Raw genomic sequence first — 14,176 nt, 5'->3', positions numbered from 1 at the left:
AGCTAAGTGTAAACTCTTGAAGGACTTATTAAAACCCTAACTTCATGTGGATCCACCTCATGACCTCATTCAACACAGTGAAAGTAAACACAGAGGAAAAAACATTGTACATTTTGTTTTTATTCATTTTAGAATGTGGAGAAGTGTGGTGAGATGTTCAAAAATCAAACATCTGGATTCTGCACACACTGATCTGAAACCTGAAACACATCATTAAAATTGCATTTAGATACCAAAAAAGGTATTTGAGTTAAGCTTATGCCAGACCACTTTCATAGCAAACCAAGCAGTTGCAATAAACAACATACCTTTGGATGACCGGTGGAATGAAAGTGGTATGGAAATGATTCAGAGTCAAACACCACTATCACCACTTTTTCACCACTATTAATAGCCTGTTTTTATTTTATGATCAGATAATTTTTTTGTTACTTTATTTTTTTGAATAAAGAAAAAATATTTTTTTAATTTTATTATTATTATTATTATTATTAATATTTTTATTATTATTATTATATTGTTTTTGTTTATTATGTCATGTGCAATACGGCAAAATTGGTTTCATGTACTCATAATTCATGTATTCATTGTTTGTTTGTTTGATTGTTTTCTTTCATAGCAAACCAATCGGTTGCAATAAACAACATACCTTTGGATGACCGGTGGAATTAAAGTGGTACGGAAATGATTCAGAGTCAAACACCACTATCACCTCTTCAGCCTCAGCACTCTCAACACACTGGACTGACTTCTGAAACATATAAAACCTTCATTATCAAAACAAACAAACAAACAAACAATAAATACATGAATTATGAGTACATGAAACAGATTTTTTTCACCTCTATTAATAGCCAGTTTTTTTTTATGATCAGATAATTTTTTTGTTTCTTAATTAAAAAAAAAAAAGAAAAAATATATATTTTTATTTTATTATTATTATTATTGTTATTGTTATTATTATTATTATTATTATTATTATTATATTGTTTTTGTTTATTATGTCATGTGCAATACGGCATAATTGTATATTTTCGAATGTCAAATCTTATGTTGTAAAATTTTTAAAATTTCTCAAAAAAATAAAGTAACAAAAAATTATCTGATCATAAAATAAAAACAGGCTATTAATAGTGGCGAAAAAAAAGTAAGTTTCATGTACTCATAATTCATGTATTCATTGTTTGTTTGTTTGTTTGTTTTCTTTCATAGCAAACCATTCGGTTGCAATAAACAACATACCTTTGGATGACTGGGGAAATGAAAGTGGTACGAAAATGATTCAGAGTCAAACACCACTATCACCTCTTCAGCCTCAGCATTCTCAACACACTGGACTGACTTCTGAAACATATAAAACCTTGATAATCAAAACAAACAAACAAACAAACAATGAATACATGAATTATGAGTACATGAAACTGATTTTTTTCACCTCTATTAATAGCCTGTTTTTTTTTATGATCAGATAATTTTTTTGTTTCTTAATTAAAAAAAAAAAGAAAAAATATATATTTTTATTTTATTATTATTATTGTTATTATTATTATTATTATATTGTTTTTGTTTATTATGTCATGTGCAATACGGCAAAATTGTATATTTTCGAATGTCAAATCTTATGTTGTAAAATTTTTTAAAATTCTCAAAAAAATAAAGTAACAAAAAATTATCTGATCATAAAATAAAAACAGGCTATTAATAGTGGTGAAAAAAGTCAGTTTCATGTACTCATAATTCATGTATTCATTTTTTGTTTGTTTGTTTTCTTTCATAGCAAACCATTCGGTTGCAATAAACAACATACCTTTGGATGACTGGGGAAATGAAAGTGGTACGGAAATGATTCAGAGTCAAACACCACTATCACCTCTTCAGCCTCAGCATTCTCAACACACTGGACTGACTTCTGAAACATATAAAACATGCATAAGCATGACACCCCGCCATTAGTGATTGGATAGAAATTGCAAAGGAAATAAGCTATTTGGAAGAATTGACATTTATTTTGAGACTTAAAAAAGACTTATTTCTAAAATATTGTAAGAAATGGATTGATTATTGCAATGTTAACAACTGTTGTGTGCATTGGATGTGGAACAAAGTCACCCCCACCCCCACCCCTCTCCCTCCCCAATGTTGTGTATTTATTATTATTATTATTAAAAATAAAGTAACAAAAAAATTATCTGATCATGAAAACAAAATCAGGCTATTAATAGTGGTGAAAGAAAAAGAACCAAACATGTTTGTCTGCATTCCAGTAACATCGCTTGAATGTACAGTGTAACTTTAAATCATTTATTCTTCAAATAATTAAAGTTTTAATCTTAAATTGAAAGTGTTGCAATGTTTCTGATATAATGGAGGCATTTTTTACAAAAGAAAATGGCGTCCACTGAAACGGCATCATTGCTAATGGTTAGCATTAGCTTCGGTTTTAGCTACGGTAAAATAATCGGAACAATTGTTTAAAACTATTCTTGGCATTTTTGAAATGTATAAAGAAAAACCAAACAGACAACTGCTGAGATAAACTCTTGTCCTAAACAGACTCATCTGCATTTATACGATAAAGCAAAAGCAAAGACATAAAAGCATTCACGTCTTTGGTTCCAGACATTTCAGTAAAGCCCAAACTACCCTGGCATATAATTTAGGGCCTAACTATATATACATTTTCTAAAAGAATACCTGAAAGTTTTTTTTCCCTTCAAAACTACCCAAAATACATTTAAAAATCATTAATTACAAACCATTTTTTGTGAAATGTCTGGGAATGTCTGAAGATCCACACAGGTGTGTACTGACTGAGCTATTTTTTACATACGTCATCGTGCTTGTATCTGGATGGCGGAAATATTGTGTATTTTTTTAAATTAGCAGATAACTACTACACAACATTACACACAATGAGGGCAATAAAGTAAAATCCCACGCTCCCTAACAAATAAAGTTATAATATAAAAACAACAATAAAATAAATACATTTTAAAAATCCCAAATATGTACATCGCTTCTCATCTTTGTCGTACCTGGATTTAGCATGATGAAGAAAAGACTTGATAACTCAGAATTCAAATCCATCTCATTAATAATGATATCAAACATCCAGAGCAAATAATCCCATCTGATATACACACTGGCCACGATAAACACAAGTGACAATAATGAACATCACACCCTGTCTTTTGACAGTCATCCTCAAAGTCCTCTCATGCCTTCCATACCTTTCATGGCTTCAAGAACAAAGCTGACAGGTCTGATTGAAATTAATTGATTAAATGATGACTTTGACATATATAATGTAGGTGAGGTAGTAGGTTATTAAAGGTTATGATGGTGCTAGCATATGGATAGGATTATGTATATTTATATATATATATATATATATATATATATATATATATATATATATATATATATATATATATATATATATATATATATCAGGGGTGTCCAAACTTTTAGGATGCAAAAAAACAAACGTTGTTGCGGGCCAAATTTTACATACATCACACAGACACGCATATATATATATATATATATATATATATATATATATATATATATATATATATATATATATATATATACAGTTGAAGTCAGAATTGTTAGCCCCCCTAAATTATTAGCCCCCATTTATTTTGTCGCCAATTTCTGTTTAACGGAGAGAAGATTTTTTTCCACACATTTCTAAACATAATAGTTTTAATAACTCATATCTAATAACTGATTTATTTTATCTTTGCCATGATGACAGTAAATAATATTTGACTAGATATTTTTAAGACAATTTTATACAGCTTAAAGTGTCATTTAAAGGCTTAACTAGGTTAATAAAGTTAACTAGTCAAGTTAAGGTAATTAGGCAAGTTATTTTATAACAATGGTTTGTTTTGAAGACTTAAGGGGCTAATAATTTTGACCTTAAAATGGTTCATAAAAAAATTTAAACCGCTTTTTATTCTAGTCGAAATAAAACAAAAGTCTTTCTCCAAAAGAAAAAATATTATCAGACATACCGTAAAAATGTTCTTGCTCTGTTAAACATCATTTGGGAAATATTTAAAAAAGAAGAAATAAATCAAAGAGGGGCTAATAATTCAGACTTCAACTGTGTGTAGACAGACAGACAGACAGACAGACAGACAGACAGACAGACAGACAGACAGACAGACAGACAGACAGACAGACAGACAGACAGACAGACAGACAGACAGACAGACAGACAGATAGATAGATAGATAGATAGATAGATAGATAGATAGATAGATAGATAGATAGATAGATAGATAGATAGATAGATAGATAGATAGATAGATAGATAGATAGATCATAACAAGAACTACTGCTTAATTGAATGCATGTAATAGCGACACCCGGTGGTTATTTATTGAATTACGTTCATTTTTGTATAGCGGGCCAGATTCTATTATTATTTATAAAAAGCCTCGCGGGCCACCACAAAACTGATTGCGGGCCGCAGATGGCCCGCGGGCCGTTTTTTTTTTTTCCCCCAGAGATGGGTTGCGGCTGGAAGGGCATCCGCTGCGTAAAAACTTGCTGGATAAGTTGGCAATTCATTCCACTGTGGCGACCCCAGATTAATAAAGGGACTAAGCCGACAAGCATATATAATTTTTGTGTGAACTATCCATTTAGATTATATTTTACACCAGTCTCCCTCTGGTAATCTGACACAAATGAACACAATCTTAAAAACCATTAAATTGTCATTAAAATCTCATTTGAATGTGTCTGAAAACTATTTCAGTCACGCAAAACACAACCTTTGCTCCTTTGCCTCGTCACTATAGGGTCATTGAGACTGGCCAGTTATCAGTTACAGGAAAGAAATCAAAGGCTTCTCACACATCTGTCGAGTGCAACCAGTGCAAAGCCAAAAGCCTGGGAGAGTAGACTTAAATCATGGCGAAGCGGAGACGAAACGGATCTCGTGGTAATGGTCGTACTGCTCGAGGAGGAGTTCAAGCACAGCAACAACAGCAACGCAAGCGGCCACCTATAAAGGTCAGTTTGAACACATGTTTAGGCAGCGATTCCAGCAACTGTAAGGATGTGTTTGTCTTTCACTCCAGCTTTAAGTTCTGCTTTCTCTAAAATATTCTTGACTCCTGAGAAAAAGTAAATAAAATGAAGTGATATATCTGTGCCCATGTTATATTAGGAAATGTAAAAAATATACTAGAAGCATCAACCTAATGATTTGTGTCAGTATGATATAAAGTTATTTAATCACCCATTATGCACGGCAAAAGCTTTAGATGGAAATAATTTGAAACCAAAGAGCAGCATGTGGCTTTCCATCACTGGCATTTCTCATGTCAACCTCTGTAGTTGGTTATCTGAGTACACGGTACAGGTACATGCCTGCCCTTCCTCAATTGCAGTCACGCAATTATTATTATTTTATATCCTGTAGTTCATTTCCAGCATTGAGATCAGTTAAGCAGTGGTGTGGTGTGATTCTATCTGTCCGAAAGTGGCCCTCGGAGGGGTTTCCTCCTGAACAGCTGATGGTTCAAAGGGCAATTATTACAACATCATAGATTATTGAGTGTGCGCAGATACACACTCACTGAGGCGCATGTATCGAACACCTGTCTATTTACCAAGAGCTAATGTGCAGCGCCACTTATCACACTTCAGAGAGGATTAGATCACTAAGAAAACATTGCATTTGACATTCAGCTGGTAAAAGTAATTTTTTTTTTTGTACAAAAAGTTCCTGTACTAAAATAAGTGTATATGAGCAGTTCAATGCAAATGCTAAAAGTTTTCACCTAAAAAAAGTCATTGGTGTAGGTTTGTATTATATATATAGGCTTTGTCCTGACCTAAGCTCTATAGGGTGGAGCACCGGATTCTTACAGTTTAGCCTCTCGGCTATTATTTCACTCCCCCTAATCAGATACCACTTTTAGAGAACTTCACTGATTAAGTAAGCAAAACAAATTAAGTTATAAACAAATAGAAATTTATTTATAAACAAAATAAAATAAAGATGAGTATATATATATATATATATATATATATATATATATATATATATATATATATATATATATATATATATATATATATATATATTATTTATATAGGTGGTATATTACGTGTAAATATAATTATAATGCTATTTATAATCAGATATGAATTATTAATACAATCTCATATCAATCCACAATACATAAAACACTAATTGTAAAGAGAAACAGTTATTAACCTTCAATAAACAGACACAGTATTTAACAACTGGACCCCAATCACTTAAGCAATAAGCATTTTACACTTTTGTGACTTGATGCACTTTTTAGACACTCCCTTAATAAAACTGTAAATTCACCATTGAATGACTTAGATTACAGTTATTTAGTGCATTCGTAAATATATATATATATACATATATATATATATATATATATATATATATATATATATATATATATATATATATATATAATATATATATATATATATATATATATATATATAATTATGTTTATTGGATCTCTTCAATACAGACATAACAAAACCTTTTCAAAAGATAAGCAAGGAAAAAGAACTCCACAAAACAACGAAGAGAAAAAAGTAAGAAAAAAAGCTCAGATTACTTAATACAGATCCCACATTAAACAGATCAGAAAAGGGGCTAAAACATCATTTATTTTTCATATAATAATACAGTTATAATATTCTTTTTAGCACGATAGGGCAAAGACTAGGTTCCAAATAATCCAAATATGGAGTCTAAACTTTTTTATTTTTTTATTTAGGTTTTTTTGTGTAAAACATGGGTAAGATCCAGGGGAATCAACTCAAAAAATGATCTTGTGCCAACCTTTATGTGATGGAGATTTATCACCAATCCAATTAATTAAAACTTTTTTTCTGGAAGCAAATTTTAATATATTTGTATGTTATAAATATATTATGAAACTGGAATAAATGATGTTTTAGCCCCTTTTCTGATCTGTTTTATGTGGGATCTGTATTAAGTAATCAGCTTTTTTTCTTCTTTTTTTTTCTCTTCGTTGTTTTGTGGTGTTCTTTTTCCTTGCATATCTTTTATATATATATAAAGTAAGCTCTTTTACGAATGCACTAAATAACTGTAAGTAATCTAAGTCATTCAATTTACAGTTTTATTAAGGGAGCGTCTAAAAAGTGCATCAAGTCACAAAAGTGTAAAATGCTTATTGCTTAAGTGATTGGGGTCCAGTTGTTAAATACTCATACTGTGTCTGTTTATTGAAGGTTAATAACTGTTTCTCTTTACAATTAGTGTTTTATCTATTGTGGATTGATATGAGATTGTATTAATAATATTAAGCTCAGAAATGCCATGAAACACAAAAAACCCTAATTGGGTCTCACGTACTGTGTCAAGCAAGCATGCTAGAGATTCCATGACAAAAAATGTTATAAATATTTGCCTATATTTCACTGAATTTACAATGCCTGCATATACACTTGAACTATATTAAGGTCAACTCTAATCTACAAATGTATAATAAAATGATATTGTTCATTCTTTATTAATAATTCATTCTTTATTAATCCGGGGTCGCCACAGCAGAACGAACCGCCAATTTATCCAGCAAGTTTTTACGCAGAGGATGCCCTTCCAGACGCAACCCATCTCTGGGAAACATCCACAAACACACACTCATACACTACGGACAATTTAGCCTACCCAATTCACCTGTACCACATATCTTTGGACTGTGGGGGAAACCGGAGCACCCGGAGGAAACGCAGGGAGAACATGCAAACTCCACACAGAAACGCCAACTGAGCCGAGGCTCGAACCAGCGACCTTCTTGCTGTGAGGCGACAGCACTACCTACTGCGCCACTGCTTCGCCCAAAATGATATTGTATAATAATAATATTGTATAGTAAATTGAACATAACTATATAACCTGCATAATGTAGGGCTGACAAGAGAATATCCATTTTGCATAGATTTTTGCTTATATTTGCTCTATTTCTGTATTTTAAAGAGATCAAATTTTAGTAGGAAAGATTTGGTGAATCGTGATTTCTTGGTGGTCATAAAGTGGTCATATGCATTTTTCATGCCTATTTTTTGCATCTTTTAAACATCTCAATTCATATGAACCCATGTGTTTGACTCTTAATGAAAGTTTTGAAGATTCAGATTTTTGGGTGATCAGACTTTTAGTGAACAGTTTTGATCTAGAACATATTGGGCCCTATCATACACCCAGCGCAATGTGGCGCAAGGAGCGGTGCGGCGCAATAGTATTTTGCTACTTTTAGCTCGGTGCAAGGGTCATTTTGAGGTGTTGTCCCACACTGTTTAAATAGCAAATGCATTTGCGCTCAAATGTGCGCCCATAGGCGTTCTGGTCTAAAAAAGCAGGCGTGTTTTGGCGCGTTGCTATTTTGAGAAACTGTAAATAGTCTGATATTAAGACCAGAACAAAGTCGGTCTATTGTCTGGCGCAAAGTGCGCCTGTCTTACACACTACACACAAGATGCAGAGCAATACGCAAATATCTTTACATATGAAAAAGATATAATATATTAGGGATATATATATATATATATATATATATATATATATATATATATATATATATATATATATATATATATATATATATAAAATAAGGATATATATAGGATATAAATATAAATGATTAAAATATTACAAACCATGTTAATTTCTAGCCTACATGAAGATTTAAAAACCACTGCTTTACTTTCTTCATCTCGGGAGGCTTTTTCAGTTCATTCAATTTACTTTTGTATAATGTTATTATTATTAGCAGCATTATTTATTATATCCATATTTATATTTGTTTTATTAAAACAAGCGTAGATTTGTCCACCAGTGAGGTTTTAGACCAAATGGGGCACAGCATGTGTATTTGGAAATAACTCAGTATTTTGACCACACTTTGTTATTATTATTCATTTATTCGTTTGCTGGAAATTAGAACTGAATTTAGAAATAGTTTTGAAACAAATCTTTGCTCTTAACAAACGAAATTAATTATTTTTAGGCTAATTGAGGTCTCCCTATCCACGAGAGCAAAAGCGAAAGTGAACTTACTTTACGTCGTGTTAATAGCGAATGTGCTTATGGCACGACGCAGCTGGCTCTTAAAGGTAATGGGAGATGAGACTCTGATTGGTTTATTCTCAAAACACACCTACAATGCATTAAGAAAATAAACTCAACCCTTTTAGACCATGCGCCATGGCGCAAAGCGGATTTTCCCGTCCTTAAATTAGCAAAAATACATTCTGACACGCCCTGAAAGCGTTTGCGCCCTGCGTTTTGCGCTCTGCGCATGGACCGTCAAAATAGAGCTCATTCTCTTGGGTCTAGAAGGTGAACAAATATAAGTTTGGATTAATGTAATGATGAATACATTTCATTTTGGGGGGATGAACCCTTTAATGGCGGCACGATGGCTCAGTGGTTAGTACTGTCACCTCACAGCAAGAAGGTTGCTGGTTCGAATCCTGGCTGGGCCAGTTGGCATTCCAGTGTGGAATTTGCATGTTCTCCCTGTGTTCGCTCTGGTTTCTCCCCCAGTCTTAAGACATGCGGTACTGGTGAATTGGGTAAACAAAAATTGGCCATAGTGTATGAGTGAGTGCAAATATGTGAGAGTGTATGGGTGCTTCCCAGTACTGGGTTGCATCTGAAGATATAATATATAATAAATAGTTGGCGGTTAATTTCACCATGGCGACCCTTGGCTTGATAAATAAGAGACTAAGGAAAATGAATGAATGAATAAATAAATGAATGAACCAATTTAATCAAGAAAAGACAGAATCTCTGCAGTTCTGCTCAATAAATGATGCAGTAAATGTGCTTCATGTGACCTAATGTCAATTATTTTCTCATTGTTCATCCTAAGAGTCAATATTTCTCTGACAGGCTCTGAGGGAACCAGCTATTTTTGCTAATCGATCGGGCAGCGCCTCAGACACCCCTCAAGAAAAAGTGACTTTAGCCCAGGCTCGGCGTGGCACTCCAGGTGAGAGAAACTATTAAGTGTGACAAAGTGAAGATGAAATATTTTGACATTAAATGGTGAATCAGGCGATGCGGTGGCTCTGGTTTTAGCCTCAGCTGGGTCAGTTGACGTTTCTGTGTGGAGTTTGCATGTTCTCCCCACGTTCACGTGGGTTACCTCCGGGCGCTCCGGTTTCCCCCACAGTCCAAAGACATGCAGGTTAATAGGCTAAATTGTCCATAATGTATGAGGGTGAACGAGTTTGTATGAATGTTTCCCAGTGATGGGTTGCAGCTGGAAGGGCATCCGCTGAGTAAAACAAATGCTGGACAATTTGGCGGTTCATTCCGCTGTGGTGACCCCAGATAAATATAGGGACTAAGCTGAAAAGAAAATGAATAAATGAAAAATGCTGAATCAAAATTGAAAGTACATGTCGTTTGTTTTTGTGCAGCTCAACGGCCAGTCCGAGTGTACGCCGATGGAATATTTGACCTCTTCCATTCGGGTCACGCACGAGCTCTGATGCAGGCCAAGAATTTGTTCCCAAACACACAACTGATTGTTGGCGGTAGGTCACACTGACACCAGTACAGACTCTTTCTGTGCAGTTTTGCAAAGGGTAAACAAAAACATCTACGTCACTCGTCCCAAACGCTTAGTAATGACTGCCCTGTACCTTTTGTGTATCTCTGTTAGTATGCAGCGATGCCCTGACGCACAAGTATAAAGGCTACACGGTCATGACGGAGGATGAGCGATATGAAGCCCTCATACACTGTCGTTATGTGGACGAGGTGGTCCGTGACGCTCCCTGGACTCTTACTTCTGAATTCCTAAAAAAACACAGGGTAAATCCATATTCACTTCTTTTATTACAAAGACATTTTGTACTTTGGGCGATGTAGCGGTGCAGTAGGTAGCGCTGTCGCCTCACAGCAAGAAGGTCGCTGGTTCGAACCTCGGCTCAGTTGGTTTTTCTGTGTGGAGTTTGCATGTTCTCCCTGTGTTCGCGTGGGTTTCCTCCGGGTGCTCCGGTTTCCCCCACAGTCCAAAGACATGCGGTACAGGTGAATTGGGTAGGCTAAATTGTCCATAGTGTATGAGTGTGTGTGTGGATGTTGTGTTTGATGTGTGTGATGGGCTGCGGCTGGAAGGGCATCCGCTGCTTAAAAAACAGCTGGATAAGTTGGCGGTTCATCCCGCTGTGGCGACCCCGGATTAATAAAGGGACTAAGCTGACAAGAAAATGAATCACTCATTCAACATGAGGTCAGAATGAAGTTGTACCCTGGTATCATGGGGATGTTGCATTTTGTTTTTCCATGAAAATCATGGAAGTTTGAGCATGTGATGCCAAAATGACGTTGGATGTTTGCTTGACATTAGATTTTAGTCACTTTCCAACACAACCTAAAGTCAACCAAATTTCAACGACATTTAATGTTGTTATTGAACAAATAATGCTGTCCTTAGATGCTGGCTAGACAATCTAACCTAATGTTAATGTCTTATGATGTTGTGTGCCTGCTGGGCAATAACTCGATACACTACAGAATATTATGTTTACACACATCCACAAATTACATGTAAACGCATCAACTTTTAAAAGCGTAATACCAACTACTTTTAAGTACTTTTGAAAGGGCTACTTTTTACTCATACTTTGAGTAATATTTACAACAGATACTTTTACTCTCCTTGCACTACATTTTTAAGCAAGTAATGGTACTATTACTTGAGTATGATTTTTCAGTACTCGTTCCACCACTGGTTAATGATTGATGATTTAAGACAGCTGTGGTATGATCCACTTGAAGTTTGTTTATAAAAAACTTCGCTTAGTTTTCAACAGAAGAAAGTAACCCATAAATGTTTGAAACAAGTAGAGTGGGTGAATGATGACAGAATTTTTATCTTGGGTGAACTATCCATTTTTGATTATTTGAGTACTTGAGTACAATTAAAAACGAATACTTTTATTAATTACATTTATAAAGAAATAACAGTACTTTTTCCCCTTTACATTTTTATTTGCAGTCAAAAAGTACTCATTTTTGGACACAAACAAGGATATACCTTTCATTATTGCTGTTACTTTTACTTTTTAATACTCAAGTACAGTTTTAAAATGGTACTTTTTTACTTTTACTCGAGAGAATGTTTTTAAACAAACATTTCTCCAATTAATTGAGTAAAAACTTTCACTCAGTATTTGTACAGCATACTTTCACCTGAGTAACATTCTTAAGTACATTTTACACCTCTGTATATTATTAAGGTATGGTCATTAAGTGATAGAGACTGTCAACAAAAGAATACTCAGGTAGACTGTAGTGTTTCAATAAACAGTGTCTCAAGAATATTCCCCAAACCATTGCACCACCAGCCCAATCCCTTGATTCAAGACAGGATGGATCCATGTGTTTGTGCTATTCATGCCTCAAATTCTCATGTTTATTGCATAGAACTTTAAAATCACCAGAATTACAAATTCTTTTAAACTTAAACCATCTGACACTCTTAACAGAGCTGCAATAAAGCTTGACATAAAAGTGATAAATGAAACCAGGTCATATCAAGTAATATTTGATATTAAGTTTACCTATTGATATAAAATTAAAAGTAAAATGTTTAGTGCCGCATTTCAGTTCGCATACTTATACAATGCTCTAAAAGTATGTACTTTTTTGATGAAGAAAAAGTACACACTTTTGAGTGTGAAACAGAAGAATATGCAAACTTTGGGACACACTACTTCCTTATTAACAGACTGTTATGTTGCTTAGTTACATCTCCTGTCAATCATCTCGACATCATCCACATTTGCTTCATATCTACCATATTGGAGATGCAGTAGCAGGTTAATCTGCGTTTCGTAAGTCTTTCATGGGGAGAAATGGGATTTAAATATTTTGTAGTTGGCTGGATATTATTTAATAATCATTCAAGCAACTTCACCAAAGCCTCTCTACTTGTCTCTAGCATGTCCATGGCTATGTTTGTAGTTTGTTTACATTTTTCCGCACGTTTATAGTTCTGATCAAGTTCACATCCAACACACAATCCGGCAACCTTTGGCATACCCTTTTCAACATACTACAGTTTGGGACATACCAATTCTATTTTCAAATACTATTTAGGATGTAAAGTGTGCAAATTGGGACACAGCAGCATTAGCTTCATACCATATTCATGGAAAAATAAATCCTCGAAAAATCAAATGTAACTAGAGGTATACAGTAAATGATCAATCATTGCAGTTCATTCACATAAAAGTTTTAGGGTGCTTTCACACCTGTGAATCGATTCAGTTGTTCCGAAACAGAGATTACAATTGTTACATTGTTGCTCTTGGAGCGGTTCGCTTTCACACTGCAAAGTTTCTAATCGGAACAAAAGAGCTGAAACAAGTCACGTGTGAGTAAACTCTCCTCATATTGGTCAGAGTGTCAGGGTTTATTTTGCAGTGTCCCGCTCAGCTGTCAGGAGAGGTGGTGGTTTGGTGGTGATTGACAGGGTGCGCGTGCACGCGTGACGTGTCTGAGGAGAGACGCGGTGGGGAGGGGTGAGAAGGGTGCGCGACGATGCCTATTTGAGGACCGGGAGGGAGACGCGAGATTACCGGGAGATCATCACTCATTTGCTGGCATCCGGAGACTCGCGAAACTTTCCGCCCTACTCATAATTCTCTCTTAATATAGCCGTATGCCTATTACATATCCATAAAACATTGTGATATAACCGCGCTCGGATCGGATCGCTTTCTCATTGCAATCGAACCGCTCCAGGGTTCGTTTCAATCGAGCCGAGACCACCTCATTCAAGCGATCTCGGAGCGATTACTTTGGCGCGGAACAGATCGTGAATGCCCTGTTCACATATGCCAATCGAACCGCGCTAACTGGGCAAACGAGATACGTTCCGAAACAAAAGTGAAGGTGTGAAAGCACCCTTAGATCCCTCTTTCATAGTGTCATACTGTACCTAATGTCTTTATTTTCCCATCGTCCTCAGATTGACTTTGTGGCGCATGATGATATCCCATACACCTCTGCGGGATCAGAAGACGTCTACAAACATATCAAAGAAGCAGGTAAAGACTTCACAGCAACCAAACTACACATTTACAGAACTGGCCAGGAACTCAT

At 34.8% G+C, this 14,176-nt stretch overlaps 2 protein-coding genes across 10 annotated transcripts in view; one reads left to right on the top strand and one right to left on the bottom strand.

Moving 5' to 3' along the window:
* pcyt1bb (phosphate cytidylyltransferase 1B, choline b) overlaps positions 1 to 14,176 on the top strand; it is a 658,357-nt gene that overhangs the window by 638,191 nt on the left and 5,990 nt on the right. For 3 of the 4 annotated variants that reach the window (XR_015519616.1, XM_087299869.1, NM_001037374.2), the window contains 5 exon segments: positions 4,845 to 5,034; positions 9,947 to 10,046; positions 10,480 to 10,596; positions 10,725 to 10,876; positions 14,043 to 14,121. Coding sequence is in view for 3 of the 4 variants with exons in the window: in XM_087299869.1 (XP_087155995.1) it covers positions 4,933 to 5,034; positions 9,947 to 10,046; positions 10,480 to 10,596; positions 10,725 to 10,876; positions 14,043 to 14,121 (550 nt within the window). In the remaining variant the exon portion in view is untranslated. 4 annotated transcript variants of the gene reach the window in all.
* On the bottom strand, positions 103 to 14,098 carry LOC147838963 (uncharacterized). Of its 6 annotated transcripts, none has more exons than XM_087301968.1 (5): positions 13,947 to 14,098; positions 1,808 to 1,906; positions 1,243 to 1,344; positions 650 to 751; positions 103 to 200 (listed from the first exon to the last, which is right to left on the bottom strand). In XM_087301968.1, the coding sequence occupies exons 1-5, from the start codon at positions 13,995 to 13,997 to the stop codon at positions 165 to 167; spliced, it is 390 nt and encodes a 129-aa protein (XP_087158094.1). In that variant the 5' UTR covers positions 13,998 to 14,098; the 3' UTR covers positions 103 to 164. The 6 variants fall into 6 exon arrangements, with proteins under 6 accessions (XP_087158094.1, XP_087158098.1, XP_087158095.1 ...); XM_087301972.1 differs by lacking the exon at positions 13,947 to 14,098 and adding an exon at positions 10,695 to 10,861 and having other exon boundaries at positions 1,243 to 1,360; positions 1,808 to 1,983; XM_087301969.1 differs by lacking the exon at positions 13,947 to 14,098 and adding an exon at positions 10,695 to 10,861 and having other exon boundaries at positions 1,808 to 1,983.

The sequence above is a fragment of the Danio rerio genome, chromosome 21, assembly GCF_052040795.2.
Source record: "Danio rerio strain M-AB ecotype USA chromosome 21, GRCz13ab, whole genome shotgun sequence".
NCBI classification, from domain to species: domain Eukaryota; kingdom Metazoa; phylum Chordata; class Actinopteri; order Cypriniformes; family Danionidae; genus Danio; species Danio rerio.
This window is presented reverse-complemented; position numbering and strand designations above follow the sequence as displayed.

Bases quoted from the DNA above. Each gene is read 5' to 3' on its own strand.
- LOC147838963 (XM_087301968.1), bottom strand. From the start codon at position 13,997: ATGAAAGAGGGATCTAAGGGTGCTTTCACACCTTCACTTTTGTTTCGG. The intron at 1,907-13,946 runs GTATCTCGTTTG...ATGTTTCAGAAG, and splicing joins CTTCACTTTTGTTTCGGAAC to TCAGTCCAGTGTGTTGAGAA. The intron at 201-649 runs GTATGTTGTTTA...GATGTGTTTCAG, and splicing joins ATTCCACCGGTCATCCAAAG to GTTTCAGATCAGTGTGTGCA.